Source organism: Alternaria ethzedia (genome assembly GCF_023757985.1).
Source record: "Alternaria ethzedia strain BMP 0044 chromosome Unknown scaffold_4, whole genome shotgun sequence".
NCBI classification, from domain to species: domain Eukaryota; kingdom Fungi; phylum Ascomycota; class Dothideomycetes; order Pleosporales; family Pleosporaceae; genus Alternaria; species Alternaria ethzedia.
This window is the reverse complement of record NW_026056197.1, coordinates 444,745-468,754: the sequence shown is the minus strand read 5'-3', so window position 1 is coordinate 468,754 and position 24,010 is coordinate 444,745. Positions and strand designations below refer to the sequence as shown.

Below are 24,010 nucleotides of genomic sequence, written 5' to 3'. Positions count from 1 at the left end.
CCATAAGAGAGGCCGATGCCGAGAGATCCCCACGACCTGGCACACGCGACCCCGCCAACGAGGAACCGCCTCGGACTAACGCGCTGAAGCCAGCCGTTCCATCCAATGCTGTCCCGGCCAGCGAATTGTATCACCCACGCGGTGGGGCGCGATACCGAAGAACATGCATAGAACATCTGATGCTGATGCCCCATCACAACACGCTGACCCTCGACGGCACCCTGCCCAGCCCGCCGACGGTGTGCCTGATGGACAAGACGCTCAGCCGCCTGCATCGAGGCTAAACTCCCACCAGTCATGCGCCGCGCTTCTAGAACAAGACTGGCAAGCAACCGTGGCGCTTGTCGGCTGCCAGAGCGCGATCGTCATTGGGGGACGAGGGAACTGCTTCTAGCGTCTTCCCATACTGTGGTTGTGACATGCACTGCAAAAGTCCAGAGCATGACGACACCAGGCCTGACAGTCCAGAATTTCACCCCCGCCAAGTCGCTGTCGACTACACTCAAAGTCCAACACTGACACCCATCTCAACATATTGCCGGGGCCATGCACATGATTCAATAGCAGGCGGGCACCCTCCCGTCTTGTGCAGCACGGCACACATCCCCCGCATATCAGCTTCGACGACAGGGTATCCATGGTGGGTCCGAATGGGTGTGCGGCAGTCATGCGTTCATGTTAGTTCCGTATTACTCACTACATTTCTACCTCTGTCGCTGTGGACGACGAATTACAAGGAGTATACACGTACTAAATACACTTGCCTCACGAAAATGCCCGAGGCGGATGTGCATTGTTGTGCGCCTGCCGTTGAAAATAGCCACGCGAGAATATCAGCCACCCTTTTACCCGAACTCCATCTCAACTCCTCCAAATGCTGATAGCCCACGGAACACGAATATGACACATGAATGATACAACAAAACAAGACTTAGAGTCTCCGCAGTCGCTTGCCAGCTCCCAGCTCGATAGCTGTGCGGCTGTTAAGAATGAGCTCCTCGTTTCCACCCTCTGGCGGGTTGGCCTGAATGTACTCGCGCCGTATGCGTGCGGCTTCTTTGTCCCACGTGTCTACGCGCTCCTTGAAATCTGCTGTACTTGCCGTCGCGTCGTCTCGTGCGTTGCTGGCTTGGTCGAGGTAGGGCTGCTTGACTTCTTGCTCTGCCGTGCGCCACCGTAAGCCCACAGCATTACGGATCTCTTGCTTCGGTGCTTTGGCTTCAGGATTGCCTGTCCTGGCTTTGTGGGCGTCATCGCACTCCTGCTTGCAGATGTACCAGAAGTCTTTGGTGAAAAGCAGGAATGGGTTGACGCCCGTACGTCCTGGCTTGATTGGCCGTTCACCAATCTGTTCCAATATAGCCCCTATAATGGCAGCTTCATAGTCTTCGTCGCGTTGTATCCGCCCAGATTTGTTGTCTCTCGACTTCGACGTTGATGCTGGAACGGCAGGCTCGAATCGGCGTTTCGTCTCGACGCTGGGTGTCCCTGGCGACTGTTCGATCTTGACCACTTTCTTCTCAACAAGTGGGCTGGGTATTCTGATAGGTCCGAAAATTGTCTCAGCAACTTCCGCAGCAACCCGAAGGCCTGACAGGTAAGCGCCGTGCACCGTTGCGGGATGTGTACCACAAGTCGCTTCTCCTGCGAAATGTAGTGGGCCATGGGGTCGCGCCATGATATCGTAGTCTCCTGCTTGTGTCTGTGGCCCGACGTATGAATAGCTGCCGCGGGCGAACGGATCTTTCTTCCAACGCGTCACTATCGCTTCTGTTGGGAGTGGAACATGGTTCGGTGCGAACATCGCGTCGAGCCGGTCCGTGACCTCTTTAACGAGCTGATCGTTCGATGTCGCTTCGGCGTAGTGAGCAGCGTCGCCTGCCATCAGCGCTATCAGCACTGGCTTTCCGCTTGTTTTGATACAGTTCCAGAAGAGATAGAATCGTCCGCGTTTCGCAGAGTAGTCTTCCGGTCGCATGCTGGCTTCCTCCTCTGCTTTGTTGAGCAGGCCGAACATGTCTCGGTCTGGTTCCCAGAAAGCCTTTTCGTACACGAGAACAATCTATGCACACTATTAGAAAAGGTAGCAATCGTCTCATAGTTGAACTGACCTTGTTGAGGAGACCGAAACCCATTCGTTCGATAACGTCCTGCTTCCAGTCAGGTAGAGGAGGCTCGAACTTGATTGACCCGGACTTCAGCACTCCCAGTGGGGTTGTTAAAACAACCTGGTCGGCCTCGTAAAACTCGCCGTTCGTGCGCTCAATCTTGACAGCTTTGCCTAGATGCTGCTCCTCGATGTTGTAATGAACGGCTTTGATAGGGGTGTTGAAACGGACGTCAAGCTGACTGGGACATTGCCAGAGGCCGCGCGGAACTTGTTGATATCCTCCAATCACCTCGCTGTGCTCGCCCTCGAACTCATTGCCGATGTCCTGATCCCAGCCGCTCAGACTGAGCTGGTTGACGCTTACTGCATTCGCATATTCGAGATTAGCGTGATGCCAGTTCAACAGACGCATGTCTCTAGGCTTCAGATCGACAAGCGATTGGTATTGAAGAAGGCCTTCGTCCATTGTCTGCCCAAGTGTGGGATACTGGGACGCTTTCGCAATTGTGTCAAGATCTAAAGACTGCGTCCCTAATGCACCTGCTTTGAGTTCCCAACCCATACTTTGCACCGTGTCAGCTGCTGTGACATCCGGGTTGAAGCCTGCGCTGAGTTGGTACGCCCTACCAGCTAGCTTCTCCACTCCTGTTGTCGGTTTTTCTTGCTTCATTGACGCGGTGCTCGCAGCGTTTGCGGATAGGGGAGCATCGGAGTGTTCCAATTCGGCGACGGTAGGACCACCAGCATCAGCTGGCTCACGGCCAAAGGCCATCAGGTCACGATCGCCTTCTACTGTCCTATGAGCTGCTGGCTTGTTTCGGTATGCTGCCGCTCGTTCGAGTACATCGTTGTAGAGCTTCTCCACCAAGATGTCTTGACCCCTCTCTACAACCGTGCCATCGTAGTCGTAGAGTATAGTGTTGTCGCGAAGACCGTGGTAGGGTATGCCGAGCTGACCCCGGATGATCGAATTCAACGGGTTGCCGTGTTCGAATCCAGTAACGATCTGAGCGCCCATCTCAGCTGTACAGCGATGCCCGGGCGGGAGTGTAGAACCAGACTGCTTGAGAAAGGGGTGTGAATAGACACGGCCTCCAACGCGTGGGCGAGCTTCAAGGACAGTAATCTTAGGTGGAAGTTCTCCTGCTTCTGTCAACTGATCACCCAGCTGGGCGAACAGTCCTTCCAGATGGCGAGCGCATCCTAAACCTGACATACCCGCACCCACCACGATTATGGTCCGTCTTCGCGCGACCTTGGCTTTCGACTTGGGTAGTGTACCAGTAGTATCAGGCACCTCAGCGCATCCGAAGTTGATGTATCCGTTCCTCATGAGCCACAAGTGTGCCACCTTCGCGAGGCCAAAATAACGCTTGTCTCGAGCGCATCCCGCCGCTTCTTCAAGAGAGACGTATACCAGAGGATTGCGATGCCACAAGCGGAGTATCGCGTTCCTGATGTTGAGGTAGATGGTAACCTGGGCGTGAGTTACATGATCTCGTAGTAGCTCGTACTCAGCAGGATGTAGAGTGAATGGGTTGAGCCGACTGTTCTCTGCTGCTAGAATACATTGCCTGCCAAACTCTGGCCAGGAAAGCTCTGCAGGTATGCTTGAATTCGCCTTCATCTCAATGACCTTTCCTTTCGCCGGAAGAGAATTTGTCCTTCGATGCTTCTTCGGCTGCTCGTGTGATTGCGGAAGCTCGGGGGTTGAAGATGCATGTGATGCGCGACTCAGGCTCTGTGGTGTTCTTGTCGTAAACGCTGCGTCCCTTCGATGGTCTTTCAATGATGAATGAGGTTTCGCGTCGTTTCCGTTGGCAATCGCATGCGAACTGCCGCCCTTCAGATGCGATGAATGTTTGTTCGGGATATTAGTCAGGCCGTTGATGCCTGAGTTTGGTGTGAATGGTTTTTGCAGTGGCGAAGGTGTATAGTTGGCTCCATATCCATTAACGAATGCACCTGGAGTAGACTCCTCCCCTTCGTGACTTGTGCCCAGTTCTGATGTATCGCGAGAATCGCCGTAGTGCACAGACGACGCACTCGATTCCCGGCCGTAGCCCAGGTTGCTAAACCCAGGTATAGGTGCGATGCCGCCTTTCAGATGTATGCTATCATTAGACATTGGCATCGATAGGAGATCATCGTGAGTTTGGTCGAAGAGATACGTGCCGTCATCGAGTGCGGTGGGATCGGCTGTGGATGCGATGGAGAACATGCTGATGGAGACCCGGGGAGGGAATGGGAGGCACCTGACGAGGAAGCGGCTACGGGCCGCAGTCAGTAGTTGACCACAATTCCACTACGAATGTCAGAACGTGTAATGAGTGAGAGTTATTGCGAAAACATGAGGGGTTCGGTTGAAGTTGTAGCGATGGTGGCAGGATGCAAGTAGACGATAGACCTGATGCCCAGAGTTGGAGGTCGAGGCACGAAAAGAAACGCGCCATACCCACCTAGGCAAAATCCGTCCAAGCCAACCCCGTCGTTCCTGACTTCATCCCTCTCCCACCCACCTCGAGGCGCCCATCTGCCATCCATCATGGCCATGGTGGACTTGCGCATACTCTCTCAATGTTAATGTGTAGCTTGGCATCCAGGAAGCGCCGATAGCTGCAATGCCGACCCCGCTCTTACGGAAGCGAGCAGTGCTACAACTCGTTGCGACACCCAGCCCCAGACATCCGTATGTCCATCTCGAAGGCCTTCACCTAGGTCTAGATATTGCGCAAGACATGCAAACAATCTGTTGATGCCTCACCAGCAGTCGCGATAGCATGGCTTCGCGGCTTTCGATCATTCCATGCATGTCTGCATTCATCATATTGCGCCTCATGGGGTAAGCCTCGACTGGCGAAGCTAACTGAGAGAAATATAGAAGCACATGAGGGGAAAAAGGCAATACATGTTATTGTACATAGCAGGTACTTCGATATGTATATATCGCTCTGATTGGATCGTGACTGATGAGACATACAGGACCCTAGAAGCCTCCTATCTTCACAAACTCCTGCGCAAACCCTCACCGTACTAGATCCGAAATTGCGACTATATCATATCCTTCAATCGAGACTCATCATACATATCGTCTATGTGGATCGCGGCCTACCGAGTTCCTATTATCGGAATTGGACGATCTTGACTACGCGTTACAATCTACAAGGGACTATCAGAGATGCCCTCTGCTACCTCGCAGACTTATGTGTCATCCGCTGCACATTATCCTTGGTGCTGCGAGGGTTGTGATGGCCTGCGAAGCCGATGATATACTTTGAAGACAATAGCTGGTGCTACACCATGGGCTCAGGGCTACCAGATCCTGCTAGCACAACCCATCCCAGCCTTTGCCTGATTCTGGGACATACAACGCTCGGGAAGGTATCGATATTTAGAAGAATATGTGCTTGAACGGTGGCGCGCCGTATCTTTGCAGTTTCCGGGTCGAAAGCCAGCTGACTGTCAAGTCATTGACATCCTGGCAATGCGCCGAAACATGATAGAACATTTGGCAGCTTTATCAAATGCACTTTACTTCTTCAGCTCTCTCAGAATCCTCTGCCCTTGTCGTTTTAGTCTTGACAACGCATGTGGATCACGTGATACATGTTGACGCTAACCTTCTATGTAAACCGAGGCGATCGCGCTGCTCCAATTGCCAACAGTTCGAGGCCCACACCGTCTTCTGTCTTCACTTCCCACACCTCACGACCTCGCATACTAAACAATGCGATGGCCGTGGTCACGCAACGACGATGACCAGAAGAAAGGTGGACTCGCAGACTGGATCGCGCCAGCGAAGCCAAATAACTGGTCAAGCGCGCTGTATGAGCCGAGGACCCTGATTCCGGCGATCGCGCTCACAGTCTCGACGGTTGCTGGTGTCCGGCTCTACAAGTCTTATTTGCGTCGCATCCCAACCGTCAACCACATCAAGCCAAACTACTATCGCCGCAAAGGTGTATTTGGCCAAGTCACGAGTGTTGGAGATGCAGACAACTTCAGGTTGTTCCACACGCCAGGTGGGAGAATAGCTGGGTGGGGTATCTTGCCCTGGAAGAAGGTGCCATCGAAAAGAGAGGATCTCGTCAGGCAGACAGTAAGTGCTCTGTAACAAGACAGTACCAGACGTCACGGCAGGACTTCACGTCGTTATCGACGGCTAACTTTGCGCCCAGCTACATATTCGGCTTGCTGGAGTCGACGCTCCAGAACTTGCACACTGGGGCCGAGAAGCTCAGCCGTATTCGAAAGAGGCCCATGAATGGCTCATCAATCTGATCCATAACCGCCGAGTACGCGCCTACATATACCGACGCGATCAATACGATCGCATCGTCGCCCAGGTTTTTGTGCGCAGATGGCTTTTCAGGAAAGACGTTGGATTGGAGATGCTGAAGGCTGGATTGGCTACCGTATACGAGGCCAAAACAGGTGCTGAGTTCGGTACCGCTGAAGAAAAGTATCGTGCTGCAGAAAGAAAGGCTCGCGAGAACAGGGTCGGGATGTGGTCGAAGCCAAACTTCATACAGAGGATGGGAGGTGCCAGCAGTAAGACACTGGAGAGCCCACGCGAATACAAGAATCGGCACACGGCTGCAGACAAAGCAGACAAGGCAAAGAAGGCATGATGAGGAAGTTCGGCTAGAGGCACAGTCATACACCTGCTCGTGCGCAGAAGCACACGAGTGCTGCGATCGTGGCAGAAACGCGCCAGGCTTCTTCATCGTGCCGGCCCAAGCATGAGGAGTCACCAACGGTCCGAAGACCCCACAAAGTGAATTAGCGTATTGGCACAATGTGATACTGGTTTAGTTCAATGTTGGCATTTTGTGGATGTGTGATCGTAGAGACCGCAAAGAAAGCGGTCTTGAAGGGCGCGACTTGTTGGCATACTCTACTACAACGAGTGTACGTCTAGGAGTGTCACGACTCGTGCTACCCGCCCTCACAGACGAATGACTACTAAGAAGGTGCGCATGGTGCTGAAAGCAGTAATGCAATGACTTCCGCAACGCGCTAGTGTGACTGTATGGAGAAAGCTCTGCACGACCATGTCAAAATTTCTTCTCATCCGTGCTTGCGTGCCAGAATGCTGGGGATCAGAGTTTCGGCGCCGCAATCGGTGCTCCGCATCGATGTTGCTCGCGACAATATGGTAGCAAACAGAGCAATTCGCATTTACATCGGGCGTACTTGTGACTGGGTCGCGTATAATGAGTGGATCAATTTGAAGAAATGCGAATTAAATAGAGGCAGTAAATGACCGCATACCACGCTTCATCCCTCCCGCTTCCCAGGATCGCCGACGGTCTTATCTGTGCGTTATCGGAGATAGCTTGATTGGCCCGTCGCGCATCATTGGAATTTTTTGGCTGCCGCATCACATCTTCCCCACAGATTATACATAAACCCGGAGGGAGTCATTCGTGCTCTGCTCAACTGGGTCGAGCTATAAGCCTTCAATTGCACCCGTCGGCCACCGAGCGACCTTCCTCCCGCGCGTTCGACGCCTAACCCTCCATCCTCATCCTTTGTCGAGCCCGAAGCTACCCAGTTGCTTGACTGCCTGCAAATGGCTCTCTGCGGACGTCTAGCACGTCGCGTACCTTCCCTTACAGGTCACACCCGCTCTATTGCTCCTTCCACATACTCTCGAAGTTTCACAACCCGAAGTGCTCGGCCGTTGACTTCGCTCCGCTCCAGCACAGAGTCACCTGCCGCCCTCCGGCAGCTGCGGGCATTCACAAAGGTCGCGTCGACATGGAATAAGACACAGACTGCGCCTAATGCAGAGGCATACCTGAAGAGCGGCGTCATTTCTGGCGCGCAGAACTTGGTCGATGTCAAGAAAGTCCTAGTTATTGGTAGCGGTGGTCTCAGCATTGGTCAAGCCGGAGAGTTCGATTACTCAGGTGCGCATACATTCTCACGCACACGCAAACTTGCGCCATGCTAACCAAACATCAGGTTCGCAAGCACTCAAGGCCCTGAAGGAAGCTGGCGTCAAGTCTGTTCTTCTCAACCCTAATATTGCTACCATCCAAACATCCCACGTGCTCGCCGACGAAATCTACTACCTGCCTGTAACTCCCGAATACGCCGAATATGTCATCCAGAAGGAGAGGCCCGATGGCATCTTCCTCAGCTTCGGTGGACAGACTGCACTGAACCTTGGTGTACAGATGGATGCCAAGGGTATCTTCGAGAAGTACGGCGTCAAGGTGCTCGGAACCAGCGTCCAGACTTTGAAGACCAGTGAAGATCGTGACCTCTTCGCGCGCGCGCTCGACGAGATCAACATTCCCATCGCCAAGTCGATTGCCGTTTCCACTGTCGACGAGGCACTGGACGCTGCCGAGAAGGTCGGATACCCCATTATCGTCCGTGCTGCTTATGCGCTCGGTGGTCTCGGTTCAGGTTTTGCGAACAACCCTGAGGAGTTGAAGAACTTGTCAGCTCGTTCCCTCACACTTTCACCCCAGATCTTGGTCGAGAAGTCCCTCAAGGGCTGGAAAGAGGCTGAGTATGAGGTTGTGCGCGACGCAAGCGACAACTGCATCACGGTCTGCAACATGGAGAACTTCGACCCTCTTGGTGTGCACACTGGTGACAGTATCGTCGTTTCGCCCAGTCAGACATTCAGCGACGAGGAATACCACATGCTCCGGTCTGCGTCCATCAAGATCGTCCGTCACTTGGGAGTCGTTGGCGAGTGCAACGTGCAATACTGCCTGCAGCCAGATGGCCTCGACTACAGGGTCATCGAAGTAAACGCTCGTCTTTCTCGTTCATCCGCATTGGCATCCAAGGCCACTGGTTACCCTCTCGCGTACACCGCGGCCAAGATTGGTCTCGGACACACTCTCCCTGAATTGCCCAACGCCGTCACCAAGACCACCACCGCAAACTTCGAGCCGAGCTTGGATTACGTTGTCACCAAGATGCCTCGATGGGATCTCAGCAAGTTCCAGAACGTCAAGCGCGACATCGGCAGTTCCATGAAGTCCGTCGGTGAAGTCATGGCCATCGGTCGTACATTCGAGGAGTCTTTCCAGAAGGCTTGCCGCCAAGTCGACCCCAAGTACCTCGGTTTCCAGGGCGAGAAATACGGCGAGAGCCTAGACGAAGAACTCAAGAACCCCACCGATCGCCGATGGCTCGCTGTCGGTCAGGCGCTGTTCCACGAAGGCTATACTGTCGACCGGGTTCACGACCTCACCAAGATCGACAAGTGGTTCCTGCACAAGCTTCAGAACATCGTCGACTGCACACACGAGCTTGAGGAGATAGGCAGCCTGTTCGGCCTGAAGAAGGAGATCATCCTCAAGGCCAAGAAGCTCGGTTTCTCTGACAAGCAGATCGCCAAGGCCGTTAACAGCACTGAAGACGAGGTCCGCGCTCGCAGGAAGAGCTTTGGCGTCAAGCCATGGGTCAAGAAGATTGACACACTGGCTGCAGAGTAAGCAATGCCCCTATCTGAACCTCATGCAACACACATACTAACTTCATTACCCTAGATTTCCAGCGGATACGAGTACGAAAATCTTGCCTATCCATTACATTTATGAGCATTGCTAAAAATCTACAGACTACCTCTACACCACTTACAACGCTTCCTCTCACGATGTCACCTTCGACGACCATGGCATCATTGTTCTGGGATCTGGTGTCTACCGTATCGGAAGCTCAGTCGAGTTCGATTGGTGTGCCGTCAACGCTACCCGCTCCCTCAACGAGCTTGGAAAGAAGACTGTCATGATCAACTACAACCCCGAGACATACTCTGTAGGCTGCATGGACGCATACATTGGACCGAACTAACCGTTTTCCAGACCGACTTCGATGTTGCTGACAAGCTATACTTCGAAGAACTCAGTTACGAGCGTGTCATGGATATCTACGAGTTGGAGACTGCCAGCGGCGTTGTCGTCTCTGTCGGTGGCCAACTTCCCCAGAACATTGCTCTCAAGCTCCAAGAGTCTGGAAAGGCGAAGGTTCTCGGAACCGACCCTCACGACATCGACAAGGCCGAGGATCGCCACAAGTTCTCTTCCATCCTTGACTCAATCGGTGTTGATCAGCCCGCCTGGAAGGAGCTTACTTCCTATGAGGAAGCAAAGAAGTTCGCAAACTCCGTCGGATACCCAGTTCTCGTTCGCCCATCATACGTCCTGTCAGGTGCTGCCATGACTGTCATCCGCGGTGAGGACGAGCTGAAGGAGAAGCTCCTTGCTGCTTCCAACGTCTCGCCCGATCACCCAGTTGTCATCACTCAGTTCATCGACGGCGCTCAAGAGATTGACTGCGACGCTGTCGCCTCCAACGGAAACGTCCTTGTCCACGCTGTCAGTGAGCACATTGAGAACGCCGGTGTTCACTCCGGAGATGCCACCCTCGTGCTGCCCCCTGTCCACCTCGACAAGCGCATTCAGGAACGTGTCAAGGAGATCGCGGACAAGGTTGCTAAGGCCTGGAACATCACTGGTCCCTTTAACATGCAGATCATCAAGGAAGAAGTTGAGGGCTCTGAGCCTAACCTCAAGGTCATCGAGTGCAACCTCCGCGCCTCTCGTTCTTTCCCCTTCGTCAGCAAGGTCCTTGGTACCAACTTCATCGAAGTTGCTACAAAGGCTCTCGTCGGCCGTGACGTACCCGAGCCGACTGACCTCATGACCGTTGAGAGGAACTACCTCGCCACCAAGGTTCCCCAGTTCTCCTGGACTAGGTTGGCGGGTGCTGACCCCTACCTTGGCGTAGAGATGTCATCTACTGGTGAAATGGCCTGCTTCGGTAAGGATCTGGTCGAGGCCTACTGGGCCTCCGCGCAATCGCAGATGAACTTCCGTCTTCCCCAGCCCGGTGAGGGTCTCCTCTTCGGTGGTGATGTTACACCCGGTTCGCTCCACGCGAACTCCCTTATCCAGATCGCCAAGTACGTCCACGCACTTGGCTACAGGTTCCTTGCTGCCAACAAGGACGTCAAGGAGCTTCTGGAGAAGAACACCGAGGGCATCAGCGTCGACGTCATTGAGTTCCCCAAGGATGACAAGAGGAAACTCCGTGAGGTGTTTGAGAAGAACGACATCCGCGGCTGCTTCAACCTGGCCAAGTACAGGGCGAGTGGCCTGTTTGACGAGGACTACGTAATGAGGAGGAACGCGGTCGACTTCGGTGTTCCGCTATTCATGGAGCCCAAGGTAAGTCCATCACCCTGACATTCAAGAAATGATGAGCTAACTTCAATATAGACTGCCGTTCTGTTCGCTCAATGCATGAGCGAGAAGCTTCCCAAGAAGGAGGGCATCCCAAGTGAAGTCAGGTCATGGAGCGACTTCGTTGGTGGTCGACCATAGAGGAAGAATCTTGTTGGTTACTACGGCAATCATTGATGTTTTATCGGGAAAAGGAATGGTTCATTGTAAGAGATATATCCAGATGTAGGGTCAGGTGGGATCAAGATGTTGGGACAGGATGATCGGGATGAAGATTATGTTCTCATGTGTATAGCGTTTCCAGCTTGCGATCAGCTCTATGGGTCGGTCAGCGGGAGTTGTATCAGTTCCTTTTACTTTCAATCTACTTGAAAAGTTTACCGCTCATGTGGTCAGGTAGTCAAGGATACATTTAGTTCTACTCCAGTCCGCTGATCTTTGCAGATTTTGTGCTGAAGTGGATGTTCTGTGATGCCGTGAGAAGATCGTGGGGCATTTCACGTCCTTTTCCCATTGAGACGATGATACACGCTCCTATCGACAGTATAGTAGCAACAAACAGCTGGCATGCTTGCTTGAGTAACAGGTACGCTGGCGTGTACATTAGTATGAAACAAAGGGTTAAGAGAAATCTTGAGGCAATGTAGTCTTCTGGGTTGTCTGTGTATCTCGACAGCTAGGTTGAATGCCCTGGGATGAGGTGCTGGAAGCCACGTTTTGTTTGTCTTTACTCAATTTTCCTTGGCGAATGAGAGGCTCTGGGAGGCAGGTGCGACCACTGGCCAGAGTGAAGGTGAGCCTAGTCTTGGCACTGTCACTTACCTTGTCACTTCCACTTCTACTTACTCTTCAACTTCCCACAGCTACCCCTCGAAACGCGCAAACTCTACATGGACAATATGCCAACTTATTACGATACCATCATCGATCCTTCGGGCGAGAGACTTTCTAGCGAAGCCGCAGAAATCATGTAAGTTTAAAGTAACACAACGTTTCATAAAAGCTTACCCGATGTATAGCTCCGAGATGAACCGCCAGCGCTCACCTCTTCTTCGCCTACCTGCTGAGCTACGGAACAAGATCTACGAATACGCGCTCGGTGGTATGGAGCTTCGCATCTCCTACAGAAACAGGGAACTAGGCCTCGTTGCTGCAATGTTTTATAATACGCCCGTCTTGTTCACATCTCTCCATCGACTCGTTGGCTTGACACTCGTATCTCGGCAGCTCTACGCGGAGACCAAGATCCTACCATTCGAGCTATGCACCATGCTTGCCCTGAGGTTCACGTTCAATGACCTGATAGAGAGGCTGAACATCACTCAGCGCCAGGCCATATCAACAATACGTGCGCATTACCGGGACGCCTGTAATGGCACAGCATGGGAAGATTGGCCAGCGGTCAGGTCGCTGAAGGGGTTAAAGTGTGTGGTAGTCTTTGGCTGTCCAACCATGGAGCAGTTGAAGCCTGGAAGTCTAATCGAGACTATCGAGAAGGGACTTGGTCGAGACGATGTAGACGTCCTGGTCGAGTTTGAGAGGTGAACTTTTTCTCTTAGCTGTCGGCACGAGGCCGTCGAAGACATGGGTTCATACGACCCCAGCTGGCGAATAACACATCAATGGTCGCGGTGGAGAGGCAACTATTTGAGCCATTGATAGAACAGGGTATTCTTTCATTGACTGGGAGAGGACGGAGCTATTCACATGAATAAATCGAGGACTCTTCACATCACTTGCACCCATCTTTTGTATTCCGTGTGCCTGATGAAGCGAACGGTGACACAGAACCGCATATCCAACTTGCTCTTCATTCCTACGTGACGATGGAATGAATGCCTACGCAGATACCCCAACACTGTAGTAGGAGCTTCACAGGGTAATACATGACAAAGAAGTCACACCCTATCCATTCACCCAGGATCATCAACATCGGGCGTGATACAAAAATCTTCCTCCCTGTATCTGTTACCCCTGTCACACCTAAAGTCTACTTAACACTCTTCCGCAACTCTAGATATCCTATAACCTGCACTCAACCATGTCCGATAAAGAAAATCTGATGGCCGAGGCAGATACAATGTACGTCTGAACGCTGAAGTCATCATGACAAACCCCCATGCTGACTACATTGACAGTACACAACGCAACCAGCTCGAGTCACCACTCCTAAAGCTGCCAGGAGAAGTCCGAAATAAAATCTACAACTACGTCTTCTCGGTTGGCAGCGTCTACTTCGGTCGCTCACATCACCACTATCGCACAAGCGACACAGACTACCAACCGGAAGGATGTGAGCCCACCGATCTACTAGACGTCACATCGACGTGCCGACAAATCCGTTCAGACACCTCTACGCTACTATTCAAAAACAACGTAATCATTATAGACGACCAAAAGATTTTCAAGATCGTTGAACAGCTAGAACCGCACCAGCTCGAAGCCATCAAAGCTCTAGAGATAATCTTCTACGACATAAAGGGTTGTATGCCGAACTTGACTACTTTGAGCAGAATGTTCGCCAGGGAGTTCAAAAACATGCTGGGACTCGAGAGGGTAAGCGTTAGGTTGATCTGTTGGCTCCAGGAGGATGATGTACTTGAGCGCGAGTGCGAGGCATTTTGCGAGGCGCTTAGGAAGAATACTCGGCGTAAGCCAATTGAAGTCACAAATGCGTTGAAGCATGAAGACGACGATGAGGGGGAAACGGACGTGGATGAAGAAGAGACAACGTCCGATGAAGAGACAACGCCCGACGAAGAGACAACGCCCGACGAAGAAGCTGAGCCTGAGGACGAGGGACTGGTGGCGATGACGATGAGTCTACATCTATGAAAAGTAAGGCATCGGACACCAAGACTATAGCGGAAGAGGACGACCCTATGGAGAAGTAACACTATCCTACTTGCAACTGTAGTCAATGAACGTCTTGCAGAGTACAACTTCACAGGCTGCTCCGATTTTGATAGCACCTCATACAAGGGAAAAACTGAACAGGTCTGCAGACTACATTGACCCAAAACCTTGCAAAGGAGGTGACCTAAAGTCAACGTAGGCTCCAGGCTGTTCAGTTTTTCCCTAGGTTGGCGTGATAGCAACGCATGGATTGTAAGAATAAAATGCCTATATTGAGTCTATAACTGCCATCGTAGCTAACAGACCAGCAATCCAATACATTATACGTGCATGCAACAGCACCAACTTTCCTCTCACTTTCCATGGAGTCGTAGCCACGACCCCAAGACTTCCTGACTTTCAGACCAAGCCCAACGCCAAACCAGCGCCATGCCGAGTGATATCAATATGCAAACTGTCGTAGTAGAAAAGAATGGAAACGCCCGCAATACCTGCAAATTCGTGTTCGCTAAATGCTATGCATGTCATGTCGTCACCGTTATCGTGGATGCTTAGACGCGGATTCCCGCGCCAGAACCCCATCGTAGCTTCCGCAAGCCGAGGCCAGTGCCCTTCATGCCTGCAGCAGCTTCCTTACCGCAGCGTCCGGCCTCGGAACCTGCGGTGCCAATCTGACCCATCGCCTCAGCATGTCCGGTCTCTTTGCCAACGACATAGCCAGCCGAGAAGCCGATGGCGCTGACCAGGACTACGACGCCAGCACTGACGACCCAGGTAAGCAGCGTCGGGCTGATTTCCTCAATCATCGGGGTTGTCTTGCGTGCCTTTTTGACAGTACGGCGGTCCTTGCTGCTGCTGCGAGCACCGGCTATTGGCGGACTGGCTTTGCGCTTGGACTTCTCGGAAGGGCTGCTACTGGTGCTGCATGGGGATGATGCGGCCTCTTCGGATATGTTGCCCAAGGCCACAGACTCTGGCACCATGCGGAGGGAGGATGGATCGACTCGAGTGGATGAGGGAGTGTTCGCGCGCGGTTGGCCTGGCTTCGGGAGGCCACGCACAGCGGCGGCAGCCGAGAGCAACGTGGATAGGCTGGCGCGGAGGGCCTCGTCGTGGTCGGGTTGGTAGTTGGGTGCCATGGCATTGTAAGGGTTATGCTGAGGGTAGGAGTGCTGTCGCTGTCCAGCTGGCCTCGCATTCCTTCGAGGCGTGTACAGGGTGCCAGACTGCGACCGAATAGCTTGTTGGTTATTCGGGTGCGAGAAGGCGTTTGGCCGTGGCTGGAACTCCCGTCTTGAGGAACGTGGGTAGTTGACCGCCGTCGCATTCTCATCATCATCATCTTCCCTCTCAGACATGGTCTCCGAAGACGCGACCGACTGCGGAGTTTGCCTCAAAGGTGACGGAGCGATGGCCTCGTTGGAGGATGTCATGACCCTGTCCGACTCGCTTTCGCTCTCCTCATACTCCTCCTGGCTGCTGTTCCCTCCCGTTGTGATGCGATGTCCAGTCCCTATTGAGAACTGACCGCCGCCTCGTGAGCGTCTGTTGGGCCGCCTGTGAGCGTTGGAGTCGTGCTGCACCGTGAGGCCCGTCGTGATGATCTCGTCGGTCGCAGAGGATAGGGAGGTGGACGAAGGCGCCGATGCGAGATCAATCCATGACTCTGTGTACGATGTGTCAGCTGTTGCTCGACGTACAGATGCAGGGAAGTATTGAAAGAGAAGGGGTCATACCCTCTGAGCGTTGCCTTGAAGACGCAGCGACATGTCGAGAAGGCGGCATGGCTTGGTCCTGGTGGTTCGCGTCGTCGGCCCCTATGTTCTGTCTGCCTGCTCGCGGTGGACGGTGATCGTGCATCGCACCTTAGCCTTCACAAATCCGAGCCTTGGAAAGAGCTCTGCGGCGCTGGATCTCAGCGATAGTCCTTATATCCCCGAGCCTTAGGTTGACCGGTGGTGTGGAGGTATGCGCTCAAGTGGATCCCAAGGGCCGTTCCGACTTCGGTTCTTTGTTAGGACTCGGAACGCTATAGCTTGTTGATGGAAGCAAGAAAGGCCAGCGCAGCTCTGAAACAGCTTATCGGGGCCCAGAAACAAGGCACGGCACCCAGAGCCACCGAATCCTGTCGCGGCGACGCTGCGAGTCGTCGTTGGAGATAAGGCCGCGGACGAGCTGACGCTATGTAGACTGGCTCCCCAACTTGCGCACAGCCAGGGTCTGGGCGTAATGACGTTTCGTGGGGAAGGGTGGAAAGCGGAGATCACGGTAATCGCCTTGGGCGGGGCGCGAAGGAACACGACAGAGAGCGACCGTAGTAAGCGGAAGGAGACGAGTTGATGTAAGGAGAGATATCGCAAGGTCGAGGTTGGAGTACGTAGACGGCTGCTCGTTCCTGACCCCGTGTCCCGTCTGGTCGTTGGCGTATGACCATGGGCAGTAGGTGTGGGTGACGGACGAATCAGACGTCGCTCACTCCCCTTCCTATCCAAGCCTGGCGAGTCTAGACGTGCTCACCTGCCTTTATCCAGGACATGCGCATCTACCTCCTGAGCGCATTTGCCCTGTGGTCTGCGGTGTGCAAGACATGGTCGCGTAGTCGCGTAGCCTCATCTCTCAGTGCTACGTACAACCATGCCAAAGTTTATACAGTCGACCATCAATCCACCTTCTTCGACGCTTGTTTACTACACGCTATCTATCACGTCATTATCTGGGGTGTGAAGCGAGTCGAGTTGCGCCACGTAGACTTTGTTCTTCTTCGACATGGACTTGACAAGGGAGGCCAGCTCTCCCGTGCATGCCTTGCAGGAGATTCGCGTCCTCCAATACCGCATACTGTAGGTTCGCTCATCTGTATCGAGTTCAAGTTCTCCTTTCCTTGATCCCCATACTGCTTCTGGAGTACGTCACAGGCTTGGTATGAACAACTGGGGAGACCTTGCAATACAAATAGCGATCCTACGAATGAGATGCAAACACACCGTCCAGCTCGGTGTCCAGTTCGCCGAAAGTCAATTTCGTATGGTACAGGTATGGAACATCGACTCCGATCCATGCAGATATCATACCACGGTCATACATCCTCCTCTATGCGTGCGGGTATTATAGCAAAATCGTAAGCCGAGCCGCAGGCTTAGGGAAATCCAAAATATATCGAAATGCGTTCCAGTTCATCCAGACCAACCCCCATGTTTCGTGAAATCTCTAGTTCTTCTTCTCTTCTTTCTTCTCCTCCTTCTTTGTCCTGCTCTTGAAAAAGTCCGAAATACCGTCCTTGAACTTCTCCCAGGGTGTGCGATTCAGGTGGTTACTGAGTTGGCGGTACTTGTACATCTCAGCCCAGCAGTCGCGACCCCATTCGCAGCCAGCCATGTTGACCATAAAGTCGCGGTCTTGCTCTTGGTAGTGGATATCGGGGTTGTCGCCATTCTCACCGCATGCGCCTGGTGGGAAACTCATGATTTGGCGTTGCTGGATAAAGGCGACGTGAGGCCTGATCCAGGGCTGATTCTGGTACATGTACTCGAAAGCGTCCTGCTCCTTGTGCTCCCACTCCATATGTTTTTGTTCGTAGCCGACAGGGTCCCACCAGATGTCAAGCAGCCTGTCGGTCCACGCGCTTCTTCGCACCATGAATGAGCCCAGATTGAAACCGCCACAGTCTTGGGGTAAGAGCATGTTGACAGAGTCGACCTTGCCGTCTCCCACTGGTGAGCGAGTCTCGGGGTCGAGGTATTCATCGGTCAGAGGATGGGTGATGTTGAGGGGGTTGTAAACGTTGATGTCGCGATATGTCACGTCTTGTAGCTGCTTGAAGACATGCTTCTGAAGGGAGTATGTTGGCTCCATAATGAACGTGTTCGTATCAAGCCACCAGAACCTGCGAATTATTAGCCTAGACCACATCATCTTCACGCAGCACGTACCATTCAGCATGCGGGTACTTGCGCATGGCGTTGCGAATGGTGTCAACCTTCTCCCAACTTTCTCTCCACTCGTGCGCATAACGCTTCTTGGTGCTCATGTCTACGATCTCCAATTCGTAGCCCCAATTTCTTGTGTACTTCTTCTTATTCTTGACGCTGTCGCGTTCGATAGCCCATTCGCGGGGACCCTTCCATTCCATAACACCTCCACCTTGGTTCGCTGCGAGTATAACGACGTATTTGCTGCCGCCGCCGAACCATGCGGACCGTCTGTACATACGACGGATGGCTAGAGCTGTCAATGCCAATCGCCAGAGGAGGGGCTTGGATGGGGTAACGACTTACGTGTGTTTGAATTGTAGAAAATGAAGAAGAATACTACGAATAGTACCAATGCGACCCGTTTCCGCAGACGCCATATTGTCCACGCTATGCCATTCAAAGCCCGCATTACTTTGTTTTGCGACCGCCCACGACCTAGTTTCTCCTTGTCGCCGTGGTTGAAGGGCAAGCTTGTAGAGATTCTGCGAAAGTGCTTGCCAAAGAAGCCTTGGTTTCTCGGGGTGAAGCCGGGGTATCCTTTCACCTCAGCACTCCGCTGTTGAGCCGATGCCCAAGTGACATTGTGTGAAGAGGAGCCATTCGGGTAGGGGCTCGTCCGCCCACTGTTATCGTATGGGGTATTCAAGCCCGGGCTCGACCATCCGCCTGGCTGAGGCGAAGGCGATCTCGACATTTCGAAGGCACCTGGCGTGCCAGGAATGGAGGGTAAGGCTTCGCCCAGCGAGCGGCCGTGAAGACCGCTGGTTGTGCCTAACCTGCTTCGCGACTCTGCACTATCCGGAAGGTTGATATTACTGGGCGGCAATTGCCTTGCAGCAGAAGAGCGCCTCCTGCGTTGGCCACTGGAAGCGGAGAAGGAGGATTGGGAAGCCAGCGTGACTTTGGCGGCGTTGAACGGGCCGGGTGGGATGGAGGAGCGACGCCGACGTGAGGGTCGTGGCGACGGGACAGTCAGCTACAGTCGCCGATGTGATTCGACGGCAGCTGCTCGAGCGTGCGGCACTGCAGAGGCAGCGTTGTGGTATTACTGAGGACAGCTGGCGGCTGGTAGCCAAGTTCTCGAACGGCAGGAGCGCGGCGGTCGCACTTGAAGCGGGAAGGAGCGTCGGGGAGAATGCGGTGCAACGTCCAAGGCTGTCGTCTCGTCAATGGCAATTGATATAACGAGGGACGGGAAACAATAAAATACTACAATACGTCGGGGTGTATAGCTGCTGGAAAGGAGTCTGGCGATAACCCAATCTAGGTCTTCGAGTTCGCTGCTTGGCGTGGATCCAAAAGGAGTACGCTAATTCCGCCTTGAGCGCACCTCCAGGATTAACTACCTTTCAAGACTCCAATCTACTCCGCGGCAACGATAGACCTCTGCTCTACGGCCTTGTATGGCTTCAATGCGTCTCGTGGAGCGCGAAAGACGCTGATATACAGCAGCTGTGGCATCGTGTGGTGATATTAATAGTTCGTATTCGGATAGCTGCACCCACATCGCCAGCAGGCGCGCAAGACCGACTTTGATAACAGCTGTCATGAGTTGTTGTGCGTCCAGCAACTCCAAATGAGGTGTCTGATGTTTCCCAAAAGATTTTGGCACGTTGCAGTGTGTTTGCATGTGTCCCGGAAGGTTAAATGCGAACGTGTGGTCGCAGCTTCGGCTGACCACATTGTGCACGCTTAAGCCGTGGCCGCCTAACGGTAGACGTCGCAGAGGTATGCATATCACTATATGCTATACAGCATGACAGTGTGTTCACGAGAGTACCTATAATCGGCGATGGAGTCGCATCTATATAGTGGTGGTACAAAGAGGAAGAGTCCCAAGCACCTGTTCGGCTGAACACCACTGACCCAATCTCCACGAGTTCATCACTGCTACCACTGACTGCGAAAGGCTCATGAAATGTAGAAGAGCCTCCGCAGGTACTTATAAAGGCATCCACCAAAGGGTAGACAGGGAAATGGTCGGCGCATACAGACCGCACCGACGGCTAGCTAGCGCCATCTTGGCGGCGCCTTTCTCGTCCAACGGTTGGTGGCAGCCCTGATTGATCTGGCGCTTGAGTTACGTCGTCCTCGCACCTCACTGGCCCATCTCAACTTTCACTAGACACGACATCCAGCTATGCTTCTGGAGCGTCTCAGATTTCGCATAGTGTTGTACAATTCCAGCCCAGCGAATCCACGGCGGTTACTGAGCCTAAAGCCTGGATACATGGCGCTCTTCATGAAGCAGATCCACCTGGTGGCTCCAATCACCTTCACTCGGGACCCGTTGACAACGCCTGTTGCGTCCAGCACGCTTTGACTCATTCATTCGTAGTCGCCAGTGCTGCCACATTACAGGCTGGAGCAGAACTCTAGGTGACGGAGCTATGCACTATGCGGTATGGCAGCAGTTTGCCTGGTAGGCGGCAAGGCCATCGATGGCCATGTAAAGATCCGGGGTTGCGTGTTCGCCCAAGAGCAAGAGCCTCACCATTCTCCTTTTGTTGCGCCTTTACCGTCTTCCGTACCTTTATATCACTCTCTTTAACAGTTTTCGCTGTCATTTGCTTTATGCCGTTTTCCTCGGTTTCTTTTTTCGTCGTCACGTAATAGATTTCGGGCCCCGCGACACCTCCACAATAGCATCAACAATAGCACAGCCACAAAACGTCTCGGCTTCACAATCACTTCGACGCCGACATAAGCCATTGTTGGTATCACCTTCGTTTAGTATCGAATACCCACCGACGGAAGACACCGACGGATAGCGCCAACGATGAGCTCGACGAGGAGAGACGTATTCGGCCAGCAGCTATCTCTCAAGCCATCATCGAGGTCGACATTCAATACCGCACACCAGACGGACAGCGATCCTTACGCATACGACGCACAGGTGGATCGAGAAGAACAAATATCGGTGCACTTCAACGATGAGTTTGACGGAAGCGCAAACCCAGACAGGTCAACGTGGGACACCGAGTCCCATGTTGAGTCGCAACGAAGAACGTCAAGACACAACTCGCGATCATTCGCAGGACGCGTTTCAAGGCAGAAGAGTCGGCGGCGAGAGCTTCTAGGAAGACCCGCGAAGCCTGGAATCACTGTCGACACGAGCTTTACAAGACATAGAGGCACCGAACCCCACCAAGTCTTCCCCCAAGGTGGAGAGAGAGGAAGCGGGTCTGTTCGCAGGTCGCCATGGTTTGGCTTAGGACGATCTTCGACCAGGAACAAGGGTTTGGGTATCACCAAGGGTACACCTCAACCAAACAGTACACATCGGAAGAAGCCCAGCGTCGACCGGAACGATCTAGACACAGCCATTTCGATGACACCCGGCGGCAAGTCCTGGCAAGAAATATCACCTTGGGATCGACGCATCCCAATCGGAATATCGGTACCCACCGACAGCATCTCCGACTTCAGCACGCTGCAAGCCAACCGACCGCGCGCTGGTAGTGACGCTACTCTTGTGACACCAAGCATTATCATCACTCCCGCAGCAGTGAAGTCCGTTTGGTCCCCAGATACGCCCTTTACAGAATCCGATTATACGCCGAGCATTTACTCTCGATACCAATCGACTTTCGCGAGCTCGAACGTTCCTCCAGTCCCAGCTCTGCCGGCTGGTATGTCGCAGGCACCAGTCCCTAGCGCATCCAGAGACATGCAAGGAGCGACTGGTCACGCCAGGAACGACACTTTGGATTCAGCGGGGACTGCCTTTGAAGAAGAAGACGATGACGCTAAAAGGAAGGATCGTATAATGTCTACCAGTACCGTCTTCGAAGAGGACGAAACACCTCTAAGAGAAAGAACCGTAGAGAACTCTCTGGCTATTGACACATCTATGGTGCCCACTCCACGACGATCACAAGGTTGGTGGAATGTCATCACAACCCCATTTGTTATGACACCAAAATCGTCAACCTGGACCGAACGTGGTGGGGACCGAACACCAGACGTGCCGATGGTCCCTTTCCATTATGGTACCCGAAAGGCAAACGAATCAGTGCCACTTCCGAACACGTCCAACACCACGGCGGCCACAGGATCCAGCGTTTCAATGGAAGCAGAATCGGAGAAGGCCTTAGCCTACTCGTCGCAAGAACCACCTTCTGATCCTCATCGCGGTGTCACGTCGCCACTTTCTACTATGTCAGCCTCGCCAGTTGTTGGTACGGCCGCCATCGGAACTGTATTGATGCCCCGTCAGATCGAGGAGCCACGGCAGATCAACGTCAACATTGAACTGCAAGATAGGCGACCGATGCCGGACAACTATTCCGTTCGAGCTAATTACCCACCGCCTGCACAGAACTTGCACACGTCAGCGCCAGCACAACAAGTGAAGAGGGGAGTGTCTCCATCCGCCAATGCCAACAACTCACAGCAGAGCTTGCCGGTATTTGCGCCGCCACCCAAGTTCGCCCAGAAGGCCTCACACTGGAGCTACGATAACGTCAGTCGTTCCAGCTCACAAGCGTCTTCACCTGATCTCAAATCACGAAAGAAGCATCGCAAAGTCTGCAACATGATGAGCCTTTGGCCGTTTGGGAAGAAGACAATCCAAAAGAACCAGGATGGCACAAAGGAGAAGAAAAAGAAGCGAGGCATCTGTTTCTGGGGCTGTTGCTGTTGTCTGGTCTTCCTCATACTATTGGCAATCATCATCCCTCTAATCGTGGTCCTCCTCAGGAAGGGCAACGACGACAAGCCCACGGCAACTCAGCCAAGCGCAGATGTCGGCAACCAGTGGCTCAACCTGACCGACTACCCTCCCATACCAACGGGCATTTTGACTGTTGCGCAACCCGAAGCTGTAGAGGAAGAAAGCGGCTGCGTTGCGCCTACGACGTTGTGGAGCTGTGCACTACCGAAAGAGCTTCAGCAGTCCGTTGAGCCGAACAAGCCCGACCAACCGAACTTCAAGATCGAAATCACGTTTGAGAATGGCAGTGCGGCTGAATTACCAAAGTCTCAACGAGCAAAGAGGGCGGCAAATGCAGTCTCTGCTGGTGCTTTCATCCGATCACTGCTACGTGCACGTGCTGCACCTTCGCCATCTCCTGCGCCTCCATCGACTGCTGACATGAGTTTTCTGGGACAGACCACTGACGGCAATTCTGCGCCATTCGAGGGTGAGGAGACTGGCCTGTTCATCAGCATGCAAGATCCTACTGTCACCTCATCGCGACTAATGAAGCGTGCCGATGCGAGCGATCCGACAAACATTACCGCGGCGATCCCACCGCCGATGTTGGCATCTGACGGAACTGCCGCTCCTGCAAACTTGCTGCCTTTCCCATCTGCGCAGCCTCTACGACTGTACAACCGCGGAAAGGATAACGAGCACTACGGCTTCTACAACTACTTCGATCGCTCCATTTTCTTGAAGCAGATCAACGGCACCAACCGTGGCGGCAACCCTGCAGACGTCGACGGAGGGAGTGCAAAGGACGCCGCGAAACTGAGGTGTACGTACTCGCAGACACGCTTCCTGGTACAGATCTGGACACGCAGCAAAGAAAGCAAGCCACTGCTACAGAACTCGGCCTCAGGCGCATCAGACGTGTTCAAGCGGCCAGGCACCTTCCCTTACCCAGTCACTGTCACTATGGACCGTCACGGCGGCGACCCATCGAAAAAGAACCTTTATTGCTACGAAATGGAGGACGACGGCTCCATCAAAGACGAAGAGTCGAAAAAGTCGTTCCAGTTTGAAGACCGCGGGTTCGGAGGCAACCTTGTCAAGGGCACGCAGGGACAAGGAAGTGTCAGCGGACCCATCGACGGTGGGACTGGCGGCTGCCGATGCCAGTGGCAGAACTGGTTGAGTTAAGGGTCCACTCACT

General features: G+C 53.3%; 8 protein-coding genes across 8 annotated transcripts; 5 read left to right on the top strand and 3 right to left on the bottom strand.

Moving 5' to 3' along the window:
* Positions 1-931: 931 nt before the first annotated feature.
* Positions 932-4,331, bottom strand: J4E87_002283 (uncharacterized protein; the record flags this gene model as incomplete). Its single annotated transcript, XM_049373921.1, has 2 exons — positions 932-2,062; positions 2,112-4,331. The coding sequence occupies 2 exons, from the start codon at positions 4,329-4,331 to the stop codon at positions 932-934; spliced, it is 3,351 nt and encodes a 1,116-aa protein (XP_049236061.1).
* A 1,506-nt stretch (positions 4,332-5,837) lies between these two features.
* On the top strand, positions 5,838-6,741 carry LCL3 (putative endonuclease lcl3; the record flags this gene model as incomplete). Its single annotated transcript, XM_049373920.1, has 2 exons — positions 5,838-6,209; positions 6,289-6,741. 2 exons carry the CDS (start codon positions 5,838-5,840, stop codon positions 6,739-6,741), a joined length of 825 nt encoding a protein of 274 aa, XP_049236060.1.
* Positions 6,742-7,685: 944 nt separating this feature from the next.
* On the top strand, positions 7,686-11,466 carry ARG4 (argininosuccinate lyase; the record flags this gene model as incomplete). Its single annotated transcript, XM_049373919.1, has 6 exons — positions 7,686-8,025; positions 8,081-9,572; positions 9,631-9,647; positions 9,702-9,898; positions 9,946-11,310; positions 11,362-11,466. The coding sequence occupies 6 exons, from the start codon at positions 7,686-7,688 to the stop codon at positions 11,464-11,466; spliced, it is 3,516 nt and encodes a 1,171-aa protein (XP_049236059.1).
* Positions 11,467-12,215: 749 nt separating this feature from the next.
* On the top strand, positions 12,216-12,870 carry J4E87_002280 (uncharacterized protein; the record flags this gene model as incomplete). The annotated part of the gene is made up of 2 exons (XM_049373918.1): positions 12,216-12,295; positions 12,345-12,870. 2 exons carry the CDS (start codon positions 12,216-12,218, stop codon positions 12,868-12,870), a joined length of 606 nt encoding a protein of 201 aa, XP_049236058.1.
* A 496-nt stretch (positions 12,871-13,366) lies between these two features.
* Positions 13,367-14,219, top strand: J4E87_002279 (uncharacterized protein; the record flags this gene model as incomplete). The annotated part of the gene is made up of 3 exons (XM_049373917.1): positions 13,367-13,407; positions 13,464-14,130; positions 14,169-14,219. The coding sequence occupies 3 exons, from the start codon at positions 13,367-13,369 to the stop codon at positions 14,217-14,219; spliced, it is 759 nt and encodes a 252-aa protein (XP_049236057.1).
* A 513-nt stretch (positions 14,220-14,732) lies between these two features.
* On the bottom strand, positions 14,733-15,966 carry J4E87_002278 (uncharacterized protein; the record flags this gene model as incomplete). Its single annotated transcript, XM_049373916.1, has 2 exons — positions 14,733-15,847; positions 15,918-15,966. 2 exons carry the CDS (start codon positions 15,964-15,966, stop codon positions 14,733-14,735), a joined length of 1,164 nt encoding a protein of 387 aa, XP_049236056.1.
* Positions 15,967-17,388: 1,422 nt separating this feature from the next.
* On the bottom strand, positions 17,389-18,388 carry J4E87_002277 (uncharacterized protein; the record flags this gene model as incomplete). The annotated part of the gene is made up of 2 exons (XM_049373915.1): positions 17,389-18,064; positions 18,111-18,388. The coding sequence occupies 2 exons, from the start codon at positions 18,386-18,388 to the stop codon at positions 17,389-17,391; spliced, it is 954 nt and encodes a 317-aa protein (XP_049236055.1).
* A 2,543-nt stretch (positions 18,389-20,931) lies between these two features.
* On the top strand, positions 20,932-23,997 carry J4E87_002276 (uncharacterized protein; the record flags this gene model as incomplete). The annotated part of the gene is made up of 1 exon (XM_049373914.1): positions 20,932-23,997. The coding sequence occupies one exon, from the start codon at positions 20,932-20,934 to the stop codon at positions 23,995-23,997; it is 3,066 nt and encodes a 1,021-aa protein (XP_049236054.1).
* Between the last annotated feature and the right edge of the window lie 13 nt (positions 23,998-24,010).